The sequence below is a fragment of the Coffea arabica genome, chromosome 4e (assembly GCF_036785885.1).
Source record: "Coffea arabica cultivar ET-39 chromosome 4e, Coffea Arabica ET-39 HiFi, whole genome shotgun sequence".
In the NCBI taxonomy this organism is placed as follows: Eukaryota; Viridiplantae; Streptophyta; class Magnoliopsida; order Gentianales; family Rubiaceae; genus Coffea; species Coffea arabica.
Window position 1 is genome coordinate 8,964,451 of NC_092317.1, and position 14,994 is coordinate 8,979,444.

Genomic DNA, 14,994 nt, shown 5'->3' on the forward strand with positions numbered 1-14,994 from the left:
GCAAACATATACACTGAATCACTTACTTTTTATTAATTCTTTGTTTTTGGTTACTCTAAATCTTACCAGAGGTGAGACAGAAAGGGGCGGATTTGAGAGTTGAACCAAAGACTTCATAGTTTACTATTTAATGTCCCCACTAATTAAACTTAGTTTTAGTTATATGGAAAAAAAAAACAAAGTTTAATACATTTAAGAGATTCTCATTATATAATTCTACTGTGTTAATGCTAATCTAAGTTCTCAGTTCAATCCAGCAAAGGAAACACATGGGTTCAAAATATTTTACCAGTTGCACCTAGATCATATGCCGATGCATTTAAATCCTGCAACTTTGCAACATTTAAAAATGATTATAAGAATTAGTTAGAATTCACTTAAACTTAGAAGGTTCCAATCAGATTACAAAAATTCTTTAGAATCACAAATGACAATGATTACTAAAAAAATTATTGCATATTGCATATTGATCAAATTTACGAAATTAAAGCATCTGATTGTGAAACTTGCACTTGAATAATCAACCTCGTTCTTCTCTTTCTACTAATTGTTCAATGAAACTAGAGCTGCAAACGAACCGAGTCGCTTGCGAGCGGCTCGAGTCAAGCTTGACTCGAGCTCGAGCTGGCTCGAGTCGAAATTGAGCTCGAACTCGAGCTCAAGATATTAAGTTCCGGCTCGCGAGTTCGAGTGTATATATATATATATATATATTATTTTTTTATTTTAAGTATATATATTTTTTATTTTTTATTTTAATAGTAAAATTATATATATCCTTAATATTTTATTATTTATTAAGAAAAAAAATATTATTTTATTTATTTTTTAAAAAATAAAATATAATTATTTTTTATTTTTTTCGAGTTCGAACTCGCTCGAATCAAGTCGAGCTCGAGCTCGAGCTTGAAATTGTCGGCTCGTCGAGCTCGAGCTCGAATTCGAGTTCACTAAAATTATGTCAAGACTCGGCTCGATTAGGCCAAAACTCAATTCGACTCGGCTCGTTTGCAGCCCTAAATGGAACTTATTCACAGGCAATAAACAAAACGATTTTAGCTTCCAAGATTGAAGAAATAATAAAAAAAAAGGTGTTGGGAAAAAAAAAAACAAAGCAAACCCCTGCCAGCTGCACCCATTACTTCTCAATGTTCTCATGCACAGCCTAGGTTTAAGGAGAAACCCATGTGATCTGTCATGTGACAACACCCTTCTTTGATCACCAAACACGGGCTAAAATTCATCACCCTCATTATAAAATTGGAAGATTGTCATCCATGATAGTAATTTTTTTAGTATGTGGTAGCGTAACTAATAAATTTCCTCGAAAAGGGAAACTACTCTTCTTGTCCTCTTCTTGTTTAACGAGCATTTATCCTTCTGTTATGGCATCCCTATCTAGTCAATCAAGATTCAAGAACATGTGGTCTCTTATATCAATTTAGATATGGATCCATATCCGTCGAAAAGATATATTTTCATACTTGAATCGGACATCGATTCGGTCGAACTTAGGGTCAGAGGTTAATGAATTCAACCAGATATCATAAATACATCATTCACACACACAAATATAAATATATCATTCTTTTTCCTGCAAATAAAATCTACAAAATATAACTAAGAACCTAGTGATCCAAATCCATATCCAATCCACCAAATTCATCCAAACTTAGAAAATTCACAAAATAGAAATCTCATACATTTTAACTTTGAAGTGTTCGTCAATTTGTTTGTCTATTTTTTTCGCATTTTCCCTCTTTTTTTGAAGTTTTATTTGGTCAACAAGTCCAAAGGTCTAACTGGTCAAAGATAAAAAAGAAAAAGTAGAAAAGGGCGAAAAAAGAAAACCCGATTTGGTTCGGTTCTTCTGGTTCCGATCAAACCCGATCAAAAATTGAGTTTGACCAAGTTTTAAATCATCTGACTTTATGAGGTGATTCAGACCGGCTGTGTGGCCAGCTCTCGATTTGATTGATTGGTCTGATCTGAGTCTGAAAACAATGTCGAAAAGAGAGCCTTACTTGAAATATTTTCATTGCCTTCCCTAAAATTTGAAATGATTCTTAAACTACTTCATTTAATCCAAAATTTTCTACACAAAAATAGAATGATTTATACATTTTACACTAAAAATTTAATTAACAGATTTAATGGGTTCATATTGTTTTTAAACTTCCTTTATCTTTAAACTAGTAATATAATGCGGCATTGCTCGTTAACTTTTCAACATTCGATAGTTCATTAAAGTATATAATTTCTTATGTTTTATTACTTTCTTTTCAAGATTTATGTATGATTAAAGTAGAGTATGTAATTTTAGACCGGATGAAGGTGTATGGTTTGGCTTGTCAAAAATCAAAGACGTAAAAGAAGTGTAAGCAGTTCAATCTTCATAGAACTTTGGGTCGTCTACTCTGCGAAGAAAATCAGAATGGATCTCCTCCCACATCTCCTAGCACTTTCAGGGCTTTTAGCTTTGTTTTTACTCTACAAACAATGGAGACCAAGGGTTAATGCCAATCCAAGAAGCAAGGCCGTATCACCCCCAGAAGCCGCAGGTGGCTGGCCTGTCATAGGCCACCTTCTTCAACTGAGTCCCAATGTCCCAATTGCAAGAAATTTAGGAGCCATGGCTGATAAATACGGTCCTGTCTTCAGCCTTCGTCTAGGAATGAGGCAAACTCTGGTGGTAAGCAGCTGGGAAGCTGTTAAAGAATGCTTTACCACAAATGACAAGGCCTTTTCTTATCGACCACCTTCTAGTTTCAATGAATACGTTGGATACAATTATGCAGCCATCGGATTTGCACCATACGGTCCTTATTGGCGCGAGATAAGAAAGATTGTTATGCTTGAACTGCTTTCGAATCGGAGGCTTGAAAGACTCAAGCATGTGAGGATATCTGAGATAGAAAAAAACATCAAAGTTTTGTTCGATGGTTGGATAAGTAGCAGCAATGATCCTCCAGCAAAAGTGAATATGGGGAAGTGGTTTGAGGATCTGTTCTTGAACATAATGGTGAGGAAGATTTCTGGGACGAGATATACTGACTCTGAAGTGGGCTCAAAAAGAAATGCTCAATTTAGAAGAGTCGTTAAGGAATTTGTACATTTTTTGGGACAATTTGTTGTGTCGGATGTGATTCCATTTCCACTATTGAAGTGGATTGATATGCAGGGACATCTGAAGTCCATCAAGCGTGTCTCTAAAGAGCTTGACAGTATCATTCAGATTTGGATTGATGAGCATAATGAAAGAAGGATGAAGATTAGTGAGCAAGGGGATGAGCAACAAGACTTCATTGATGCATTGCTTTCAGTAACTAAAGATGAGTACTTATTTGGACACTCGAGGGAGACAGTGATCAAGGCCACACTAATGGTAATCCACTCTCTTCAATACTGCCTTTGCACTCTAGCTATTAGAGATTTTCTATAGTATATTTCGTTTTGTAAATTTTTTTTTGTTTTTTCTGGTACTGATTCCTGCCTGAATAAAAGCATTAACTGTTTTAGAAATCTAAAGTATGAATGGGAGGACATTTTGGCTAGGTACTTATTTCTAGGGTGCCTGGACCTAGATTAGTGATATGAGCAAAGTGTTTTATGTTTGAGAGTTTGGTCAACTTGTTTCTCTAATTTATTCCAATGTACCAAGAAGCTTGATTGAAGAGAGTACACTCTATCGTAGAAACATCTTTGAGTGAGTTTTACTATGCTTTGCCCTCTGGCAAAGGATATCCAATATAATGCATCAGTATAGAATACAAGATTTATTTGAGAGTGTAAAATTAAGAGTCTAATCAAAGTGAATAATCCAGTATTCACGGTTTTTTTTTTTTTTTTTTTTTGTAGCGAGCTTGAAGTTGAGTTCAAATTTAATTCATTTATTTATCGAGTCAAACACAAAAATTCTGTCGAGCTGACTCAAGTTGAGCATGAATGACTAAGATTTTTTGTACACAAATTTCAAGTTTTAAGCTAATCGTGCCAAGTTCTAATTGAGCTTGTAAAGGATATCACCACTCTTATAACCATTAGGTATCTCGAAGTCATACCTAGGGTATCTACGATTCTGATAACCAATCTTATAACCATCAGTCATTCCTAAGTCATCCCTAAGAATGACAATACCTACGTCTCAAAATGTTCAATTATTGGTAATGGTATGTTTCTAGTTATTGATCTTTCTATAACTACCACATGGTTCTGTGATTAAAAGTAAACGCATTAGCGTTTAGGATCAACTCGTTAACGTTTCACTTGGGTCTTTCATCTTGCAGAGTCTTGTAATAGCAGCATTTGAAACCACATCAATTCACTTAACATGGACCTTATCCTTGCTCTTGAACAATAAGCATGTTATGAGGCAAGCGCAGGAAGAGATAGATTCAAATGTTGGCAAAGAGAGGTGGGCAGAAGAATCTGATATCAATAATTTAGTATATCTTCAAGCTATAGTGAAAGAATCAATACGATTATATCCTCCAGCCCCTCTATCATTGCCACGCCAAGCCATGGAAGACTGTAATGTGAGTGGTTACCACATTTCCAAGGGGACACAGTTATTTGTGAATGTGTGGAAGCTACAACGAGATCCAAGAATTTGGTCAGAGCCAGATCAGTTTCTGCCGGAGAGATTCTTGAACGGTGAAGTCGATTTTTCTGGAAAGAATTTTGAGTTCAGCTTCACCCCTTTTGGCTCTGGTAGACGATCTTGTCCTGGAATACCATTGGCAACACAAGTGACACACCTGACACTAGCTCGGCTGCTTCAAGGTTTTGATTTGACCACACCATCAGACTTGCCTGTGGACATGACTGAAGACACAAGTATTAGCATGGGTAAGGCCACTCCTTTGGAAGTAGTAATCTTGCCCCGCCTTCCAAATCATGACCTTTATGGATAGGAAGTTAATGAATCAGAACTTCAAATTATGCTTGTGCCGGAGAAACAATATGTATTGAGTTTTGACAAACTCTTATTGTATAAACAATTGATTAATAAATGTCTGTTAGATTTAGAAATGCAAGCATAAATTAAGGAACCCTGATGACTATTCTTTTAGAGCCTTTTAGAGTTTTCAATTCTGAGATCTAACTGAAATCATTCGATATTGTTCGATAGAAGATTGATACGCTCATGTGTAACTGTATTTATGTGATTAAGCATTTCCATTGGGTGCTTAGCTCATCCCTACAAGACGAGCGACAAAAACAGGGGATTTCTGTAGTAGTCCAGAAGAGATCCTAGCGTACTTTTAGAACTACGCTTTCTTTTCTTTGAAGAGCCCTCTGTTGCAGCTGTTTTCGGCTACTTTTCTATCATTTCTTTGATCTTTTTTTTTTTTTGACCTCTACTCAGTACCACCTCCTTCACCATGAACTAGTTGCAGGAATGCAGTGCCATTTCGCTTTCTTTTCCAGCCTTCCCTCTTTAGAAATATGGGTAAGATAAGGATTATTTTCGCCACATCAAATTGCATTGAAAAGAAAATAGGGATTCGTCAGCATTTGTTATTTAAAAATGGTTCATCTCTGGTTGATGCTAAATATTGAGAGACGTTCAAGTAGAGAAAAAGCAGAACTAATTGTGATGCCGTGAGACTTCAAATGAGAGAGCATCCCAACTTGAGTGTGCTGTGAACTAGATTTTCGAGACAACAATTTAGGAGAATCTGTAAGAAGAAAGGGTAGAGAAAGAGGGAGAACAGAGATAAGAAAAATAATGAAAGGAATTTTATTCATCAACAATCAGCCATTGCTAAGAACAAAATCGAAGACTAATGGTCTGTTTGATAACATAAAAAAGTGCTGAATCTGAATCTTTTCAGACATTCAGATGTTTTGAGTGTTTGATAAATAAAAATCTATTCGCTGAACTTGTTAAGCAGTGCTGAACCTGTGTGTATTTTTTTCAGCACAAGAATCCTAACTGAATGCTTAATTCTGATAAGAATCAATAGAATTATTTCAACTACCTTATCTTATCTACCAAATCTACCCTTGTTTGTTAATTATGTTCAAAATTCTTATCTAATTAAACAACCTAATATTCTCTATCTAATGATTTTTAGTTTTTATTTTCTCCCTTTTAATGACTTTCACATCTTCTCCATACTTCTCATATAATATATTTCATCTTTTATATTAATTTGATTTAAAAATAAATATTGTCATTTTCATACCTTACAATTTTAAACTAATTAAATCATAGATTCTATTTCTTTTTTGAATGAAAGGATATAAGGGCACAATTGTCAAATTAAACTTATTAAGCATTCAGCTATAAATATTTATCAAACAGTATAAATAGCTTTAGCATTAAAATTTAGACATTCATATATTTTTTTCAGTGCTTAAAATTCAGCAAATTAATTGTTTCAGTATTCAGATTTCAGAATTCAGACTTCAGAATTCAGATTCAGTTTTATCAAACGGAACCTAAGTGAGAAATATGAGAGAGCAGAAGAAGGAAGGATAAAAAATCAGAATTAAGAAGAGTAAGTGCATGTTTGATAACATAAAAAAGTGCTGAAACTGAATTCATTCAGACATTCAGATGTTGTGGGTGTTTGATAAATAAAAATTCACCTGCTGAACTTATTAAGTGGTGCTGAATTTGTATGTATTTTTTTCAGCACAAGAATCGCAGCTGAATGCTTAATTTGATAAGAATCAAGAGATTTACTTCAACTATTTTATCTTATCTACCAAATATATCCCTGTTTGTTAATTACATTCAAAATCCTTATCTAATTAAACAACCTAATATTCCTTATTCAAAATCTTTATCTAATTAAATAAAACAACCTGATATTCTCTATTCAAAATTTTTTTTTAACAATAGTATTTTTTTTGCAGTAATTTTCATCCGCAAACATTTATATTTTGATATATATATTTTTTGTACAGATAAATATTATTTATGTGATGCAGCTTATCCACACACACGTGGCTTTATGACACTATATCGAAATATTAGATATTGGTTGTCTGATTTTCGAATGCTTCTCGTTCAAGATCAAAAGAAGAACGCTTTAACCAAGCACATGCAAGATTGAGAAATGTAATTGAACGTGCTTTTAGAGTATTAAAAACTCGTTTTCCCATTTTGAAAACGATGAAACCATACCCTTTTCCCACACAAAGAAACATTGTCATTGTATGCATTGCTCTTCACAATCATTGTCATTTTCATACCTAACAATTTTAAGTTAATTAAATCATAGGTTTTATTTCCTTTTTGGATTAAAAGATAGAAGGGCAAAATTGTACAATCTAGCTTATTAAGCATTAAATTATGAATATTTATCAAACAGTATAAATAGATTCAGCATTAAGATTCAGACATTCATATATCTTTTTTCAGTGCTTAAAATTCAGCAAATTAATTATTTCAATATTTAGAATTCAGAATTCAGAATTCAGATTCAGTGTTATCAAACGGAGCCTAGGGGTTGATAGAGAATCGGAGAAGCAGATTTGGGGAGTTAAAAAAATGAGAAATAAGAAAGAATAAAAAATAGAATAGAGGGAGGAAAGAAGAATCTGATATAGAATAGAAAGAGGAAAGAAACAAAGAAACAAAGAGGAAGAAAAAATATCCAATTGATAGTTAAAGGTAGTCCAAGAAAAGACTGCCTTGATACCAATTATCAAGAACTAGGCTTCAAGAAGGAGATGAAGGAGACGGGTTGAAGATAAAGAAGGAATAGAAAGAATTGAGGGAAGTGACTTCTCTCAGTCCAGTTCCTCTCTCTCTCACTCATTTCTTCCCTCAATTATTTATTTTCCTCCATCTTATTAGAGGATGAAAGGATTGTGGTTAACATGGGGTTTAGCACAAAGTGAAAATGATTAGGAGCAATTGATATCGTAGAATGTACTTAAGCTGAATAAACATAGAGTTAATTGATTGAAATACTTTGGAAGTTTGCAACTCATGTTGGCATAGGGAAATGTAATGGAAAATAGGTGCTTCATATTTTAATGTTATTGGAGAAAGGATAGAAAAACTTGGAAGGGATAATTTGCAGGAAGTAGTATGAAATTGCAATTTGTGCATTTAGAGTGATATCTTTCATTAAACTTGGAGGATGACTTTATGATTTTGAGAATTTTTGTGGGTTAAGTTTTGAGGACGAAACTTTTATGAGGAAGGGATAACGAGATACCCAAGTCCTGAGTTGGGAGTTTTAAGAGAAAATCAAAGAAATTAGAGATGAAACTTGAAGACATAGAAATTGAGGGACTCATATAGCAAATAAATACAAGTTCTCTCCCATTTTTATCTTCTTTCCTTTTATCTTTTCTTCTTTTTGCTTTCTTCCCCCTTCATTTTTCTCCTCAAAGACACCAAAATTTAGAGGTTTAATTTGCCATCACCGGAGCACTGGCACTATGCACGCGCCCCACCATCTGATTGCCCATGACCTCAAACACCTCCTCATCGAATTTCATGGTTTTTGGTCATCGGAGATGCCGGCAGTTGCCGGTCAAAGGTTTGGCGGGTACTATTCACTGCAGTTTAATATTTTCAACTTTTCTCCCAAAATATTTGAATTTTTGAAAACTAAAAATATCTCTTTGTTCATCTTCTTATGGCTATCTTCAGTTACATTTTCATGATTTTTGGATGGAAGATGAATTTTTGAAAATTAGTCAAACTTTTCTGTTTTCTTGGAATTTCGGGCTTTGATTATATTAGCCTAAATTTAGTTTATTGGAGATTTATTTAGCTTCTTAAGACTACTAAACATTGGTATTCATGATTAGTTTCATTTGAGTTTGTTGGGCTATAAATGAAATGGAATTGAAAAGGTTAATGGAGACTTTTATAGGCTTTTAATGTTATTTCAAATTTAGTTTAGTTATTTTGACTATACATGAAGTAAATGTACTTGTGGGTAGTATAATTAGCTATTAAATTTGTGTATGTCATTTTGGATCATGGATGATGATTTTATGTAGGATAATCTCTTATTATTTAGTAAATTAGGCAATAGAACATCTTAGCACACATATTGTTATCTTAGATAAGTATAATAGTTGGTAACCGACTGTTGGATGATTTTAGAATCTTTGTCAAGGATTTGTCAATATTAGGAAAGATAAGGAAATGATCTTTATTAGCAATTAGTGGTTAAGAGTAGTATTAGACTCCTTTTTATGATAATTAAGAGTAGCTTGGTATTTTTAAGATTGTGATTGAGTATTTTATTATTATGTCTAGGCGATAAAGGTAGCCATTATTCTGAATACTTGAACTAGTGTGGGTATCCGTTGGACCGAGATAAGTGGTGCATGTATTCTTTATTTTTGAAAGATGATTTTTGAAAGCTACTTGTTTAATTGCTAAAGTGGCATGAGCATGTATAATTTGTGATATTTGTTATTACTCTTGCCATGGTCATTTGTGAGATGAAATGCTATGTTTGTTGAGCTCTTGTATAAGCGACTTTTGACGGGACTAGTTCCTCACATATAGTTGGCATATGAAACGAGCTAACCGTGTTGTAGTTAGCATTATAAAACGGACTAACCGTGTGGTAGTTAGCACTATGAACCGTGTTAACTGATTAAGTTAGCAACTGGATATCCGAAATCAATTGTTGTCTTATGGTTTGAGCTCGTTTATGTTATGATGTATGATGTGCCATTGAAATGTTTATAATAACCATGTTCTTATAAAGTTATATGTATAAGTTAATGATATTTGAAATGTACCATATATGTAACATGCTCAGGTCAATAATGAGATACATGCGCTACTTATTGAGTGAGATTTCGCTCACTCTTTGTTGTTATTATGCAGTTAATGATGAGTTCATTGAGGTGGATCTTGATAACTCGTGGGGGGTGGTAATGGAGATGGAGATGTCTTTTGGCTAGAGAATGACTTTTGCACTTCTGTATATGATAGATACTTTAGGATAGGATTTGAATATTGTATATATTGTAGAAGGTTTAATTTTACTTTTATTTTGGAAGATGCACAATTGCTATTATAGATGATTTTGTATTTGTGGATTTAAAAAACTTATATAAAGGTGAATGTAGGTTTTTTGGAAATTTGTTGCATTATGCCTTTAAATTTGTCTAGAATATGACGGTGCTATGTTCCGGGTATGAGGCGTGACAGGTGGTTACTTTATTCCTAAAGGTACACAATTAATTGTGACCATTTGGAAGTTGCATCACAACCCCAAAATTTGGTTGGAAGCCGGATAAGTTTTTGCTAGAGAGATTCTTGAGTAGCCAAAATGGTGGCTCAGAAATCGATTTCTCCAGTCGTATTTGGGATTTCACCTTCACCCCATTCGGATTTGGCAGACGATCGTGTCCAGGAATGGCCATGACAACAGTTGTGACACATTTGATGATGGCAAGGCTGCTTCAGGGTTTTGATTTCGTAACACCATCAAACTTGTTGGTGGACAAGACGGAAAGTCTAGGGATGAACTTGAACAAGACCACTTGAAGTACTAATCAAACCCCGACTGCCTAATCACAAACAAATTTCACAACTTTGTCTGGTGAAAGGGGGTACTAGTTGCTTATTTATGGAACAAGATGCATGAGATCCATGTACGGATATCAAATATTGCCTGTTCAAAATTGCTTGTTACCATAGAAGCAGCTATATAGGAGTCAGCAATTAAATGTTTCTCCAACATTCTTTGGATTCAAAAATAAAAGTTGCCATTATAATAATTTTAGGATGCAATGTTGACGTGCGGGGGATATACATATATCAATTAGCTCATAAACAATCAACTTTTACATTTATAAATCTTAAATATTCCACACGCGATTTTTCGCAAGTATACGAATCGTTTATTGAGCATAGGGGTATTACCGATTACTTGTATGTTATTATCTTGACTAGTTATGGCGTAATTTCCTAATATATGTGAAACCTACTCTCATAGTGAATCAACTATACTTGTAACTAAACCATACCTACTCTCGTGGTTATGAAATTAATTACAAGTTCATTTCTTCTATGAAATTATATGAAACAAGTCACTTAAGCCACAAAGGTGCACCTCTATTCTCGTGAGTGTACTCCCTAAGTTTATCATTTCTTTGAACTAGTGTTAAATTCCAAATTTTATTGCAAACTTAACACCTTAAGATTATTATAATTAATGGCTGGTTAATCAATGATTAGATAAGCAAAAGTGATAAATAACTTGCTCAAAATAATATCATCAAATAACCAAGTAAACATCATTAACAAGATATAGAAAGTTCATCCATAACTTTAGACATAAACTTTAACTAAACATGAAAATAAATACCAAACTTGTATTATAGTTAAACATGAAATCAAATACAAAAGAGAAAATGATAGGAGAGAAGTCGCCCTTGTCATATGAGTTTCAAACTCTCCATCTTTACTCCTCAATCTTCATTCAAATCTAACTACAAATACAAGATGAATAAGCTACACTACCTATACTATACTACTCTAACTAATGAACTAAGAAAATTCTAGTAAAAACTACATTATTGTGGAGTTTCTCTAGCCTCCAAAGTTATGAAAATGTTCTCCAAGGCCTCTATTTATAGAGGAATTCAATATCAAGGTAAGTTGTTAAAGTTGATGTAAATTGCTCCTTGGAATCACCAAAAGATGCTTCTTGAATTCTCTATACTTCCTTGCTCAGTTCCAGCCGAATTTCTTGTAGATAAATTGGTCAAAAAGCTTGTGTGAACAGAGCACAAGTTGCAGAGCAAGTTGTAGAGCCGCAATTGGGGATCCGAGAGCAAGATCCGAGGTCAGACTGCTCAAAATACCTCTCGGATCTCATTTTTTTCAATTTTATCTTCACTGCACATTAGGATCCGAGGCTTGTAACATGGGAATCCGAGTTCGGATCCTCCCCTTGGATGTAGTCTTTGATTACAGAAGTTTATTCGAGATCGGGTTTAGTACAGATCCGAACTCGAATTTACTTGCTCTATTTTTTCCAACTTCCACTGATATTTTCTTGATGATGAAGGCTGAACTAGTTCTTGTACAAAAAATGAAAGTTATAGCTCTTTGAGTTAGCTTTCCAATGCATCAAGAATCATCCAATTTGAAGATTTGTGGACTGATAAATGACCAAAATACCCTGAACTGGTTAGAACTCTTTTTCAGCTTTCGATCATGAAAATGTACTTCTATATTTCGACTTTTTGGCAATGAAAATGACTGAATTGGACTTTGATGTCTCATACCAAATGTAGATATATCTCTTAGCTTCAAAATGGTATAAGAATCACTTCAATATGATACTTGTAACTCAAGATACAGCCAAAATACAAAAAGATGTCAAATTTTCACATGCATTTCTTCCTTTGAACATTTTACACTTCATGTCTTCTTTAAATCACTTGAAATCATCAATAATCATCTAATTATCTTCTCAATTCATTCCATTTGATGATTGAATCATTAAACCTATAAAAATATGAAGTTTTCACCATTAAAATCCATAAAAATGCAATTTTTAGCACTTTAACCACAAAAAGCATATTTTCCATAATTATTAAACCCGGTCCGGGGAGGAACCCGGTCAAAAAGGTGGGTCAACGGGTTACTGGTTCAACCAATGGGTGAGTAGTCCAACCGGTGGGTCACTAAATATATTTAAATATTATGTCTCATAATTTTTTATGCCATAATAAATATTCAGTTAGTCTAATTTATTATAGAATCATTAATTCTTATAAGAATTAACAACCTAAATTTAATTAGTAATCTACCAAATTTCAAGTATAAAATTTTATCTAAGTGTAATTATCTAGTTTATTTATTAATTTTAAGTGCAAAAGTTTATTAAGAATGATATTTGCCTTTAAAAGGAATTGTGAAATATATTATTTTTTAAGTTAATTTAATAATTTATAGAATTTGGGGAATAATAAAATGTTATTAAAACATTCCAAATAAATTTTGTTTTGAGAAATAAAATAAGATTAAAAGTCTAATATATAATATAAGAAGAACAAAATAACAAACATATGGGTAGTTGGTCCAGCGGCGATTGTATTCTATTAACATGTACAAGGTCGGTGTTCGAATCTTCACTCTAACAACTTCATAAAATTTTTCCATGTCGACCAGGTTCCTCATAAAACTAGCCAGTTCACCAGGTCATTTCGTGTGTATCTCACCGGTGGATTTAAAAAACCTCGCGAATTGACTTGGGTTACAGGTGTGGTTCTGGCTGTATTGACCGCATCTTTTGGTGTAACTGGTTATTCCTTACCTCGGGACCAAATCGGTTATTGGGCAGTAAAAATTGTAACAGGTGTACCTGAAGCTATTCCTGTAATAGGATCTCCTTTGGTAGAATTATTGCGCGGAAGTGCTAGTGTGGGACAATCCACCTTGACTCGTTTTTATAATTTACACACTTTTGTATTGCCGCTTCTTACTGCCGTATTTATGTTAATGCACTTTCCAATGATACGTAAACAAGGTATTTCTGGCCCTTTATAGAGAAGATATATCATATATTTTTGTAATAAATAAATCATTTATCATTTGGAGGAGGAATATATAGTATTTCATTGCTATAAGTATGGATTATTGAAAATAATAAGACATGTATTTGGATATCTCCCTTCAACTATTCCTGTCAAATAAATAAGACTGTGGGTCGAAGGGAATTCTCTGAAGAGAAAGTGGATTATGGGAGTGTGTGACTTGAACTGTTGATTAGTCAGTGTAGTTATAGGCCTGCCACATTGGAATTGGAATTCACAATCAAATGTGTCTTTGTTCCAACCACCGCGTAAGCCTTATACAGAGGGGAGGATAGGCTGGTTCGCTTGAAGAGAATTATTATTGAATTGCCGGTCCATTGAAAGGTGTTCGAATCTTCACTCTAACAACTTCATAAAATTTTTCCATGTCGACCGGGTTCCTCATAAAACTAGCCAGTTCACCAGGTCCGCTGATTGAATTGCCGGTCCATTGAAAAGTCAACGGGTTCAATGCAGAAACGATCTAATTCATAACTCGGCCTGGCTCAATTGCCGGTTCACCGGGTTGACCGGTTGAACCGCCAGACCGGGTCGGATTTAATAATTATGATATTTTCATTAGAAACCTAGTTCATTAGCTATAAACATGATTAAAACACATCAAAACTAAATAATAAAATCCATAAAAATGCAATTTTTACCACTTTAACCATAGAATGCATATTTTCACTAGAAACCTAGTTCATTAGCAATAAACATGACTAAAACACACCAAAACTAAATAATGGGCCTATTTGGAAGCTAGTTTTTTGACCAAGTTTTTTACCTACAAGTTTTTTAACAACTTTTGCTACAGGAACCCCAAAAAATCTTCTCAAAATTTTTTACTTACACACTTCAAAATACCCAAAACACAAAAAAAATTCCCTTCCCTTTTTTTCTTCTTCCACCCCCATCCCAACCCGCCACCACCGCCGGTGTCGACCACCACCACCGTTTCGTCCCCCATCGTGCGGAGATGCGCATGGCTTGTTGATGGCTATGGAGAAGGCGCACGCTGGGGAAAGGGCAGGGGGAGGGGGTCGGGCTGGGGAAAGGGCGGGGGGTGGCGCCTGGGTCGGGCTGGGGAAATGGTAGAGGGGGGTAGCGGGGGGAGGGGGTGGCTGGCAGAGAAGGGTGGCGGGGAGAGGGGGTCGCGCTTGGGCAGGGGGTGGCGGGGGGAAGGGGTCGCGGGCAGAGGGGGTGGCGGGGAGGAGGGGGTCAGGCTAGGGAAAGGGCGGGGGTGGCGCCTGGGTCGGGCTGGGGAAAGGGTAGATGGGGGTGGCGGGGGGAGAAAGGGCAGAGGGTGGCGGGGGGAGGGGGTCGCTGGCAGAGAGGGGTGGCGGGGGGAAGGGGTGGCGGGCAGAGGGGGGTGGCGGGGGAGGGAGTGGGAGGGCAGAGGAGAGGAGAAGGGGAAAGGGTGGAGAGGGGTGGCGGGAGAGGGGGTCGGTGCTGGGAGGGAACGGG

The 14,994-nt window shown here is 35.2% G+C and overlaps 1 protein-coding gene and 1 long non-coding RNA gene across 2 annotated transcripts; both read left to right on the forward strand.

The window, feature by feature from the left end:
- The first annotated feature begins 2,434 nt into the window (after positions 1–2,434).
- Positions 2,435–4,947, forward strand: LOC113738915 (nicotine N-demethylase CYP82E3-like). The gene is made up of 2 exons (XM_072046436.1): positions 2,435–3,385; positions 4,287–4,947. The coding sequence occupies exons 1-2, from the start codon at positions 2,435–2,437 to the stop codon at positions 4,911–4,913; spliced, it is 1,578 nt and encodes a 525-aa protein (XP_071902537.1). The 3' UTR covers positions 4,914–4,947.
- Positions 4,948–8,186: 3,239 nt separating this feature from the next.
- On the forward strand, positions 8,187–10,077 carry LOC140005706 (uncharacterized). Its single transcript, XR_011813271.1, has 2 exons — positions 8,187–8,516; positions 9,821–10,077. It is a non-coding gene; the product is annotated as an uncharacterized lncRNA (long non-coding RNA).
- The last annotated feature ends 4,917 nt before the right edge of the window (positions 10,078–14,994 follow it).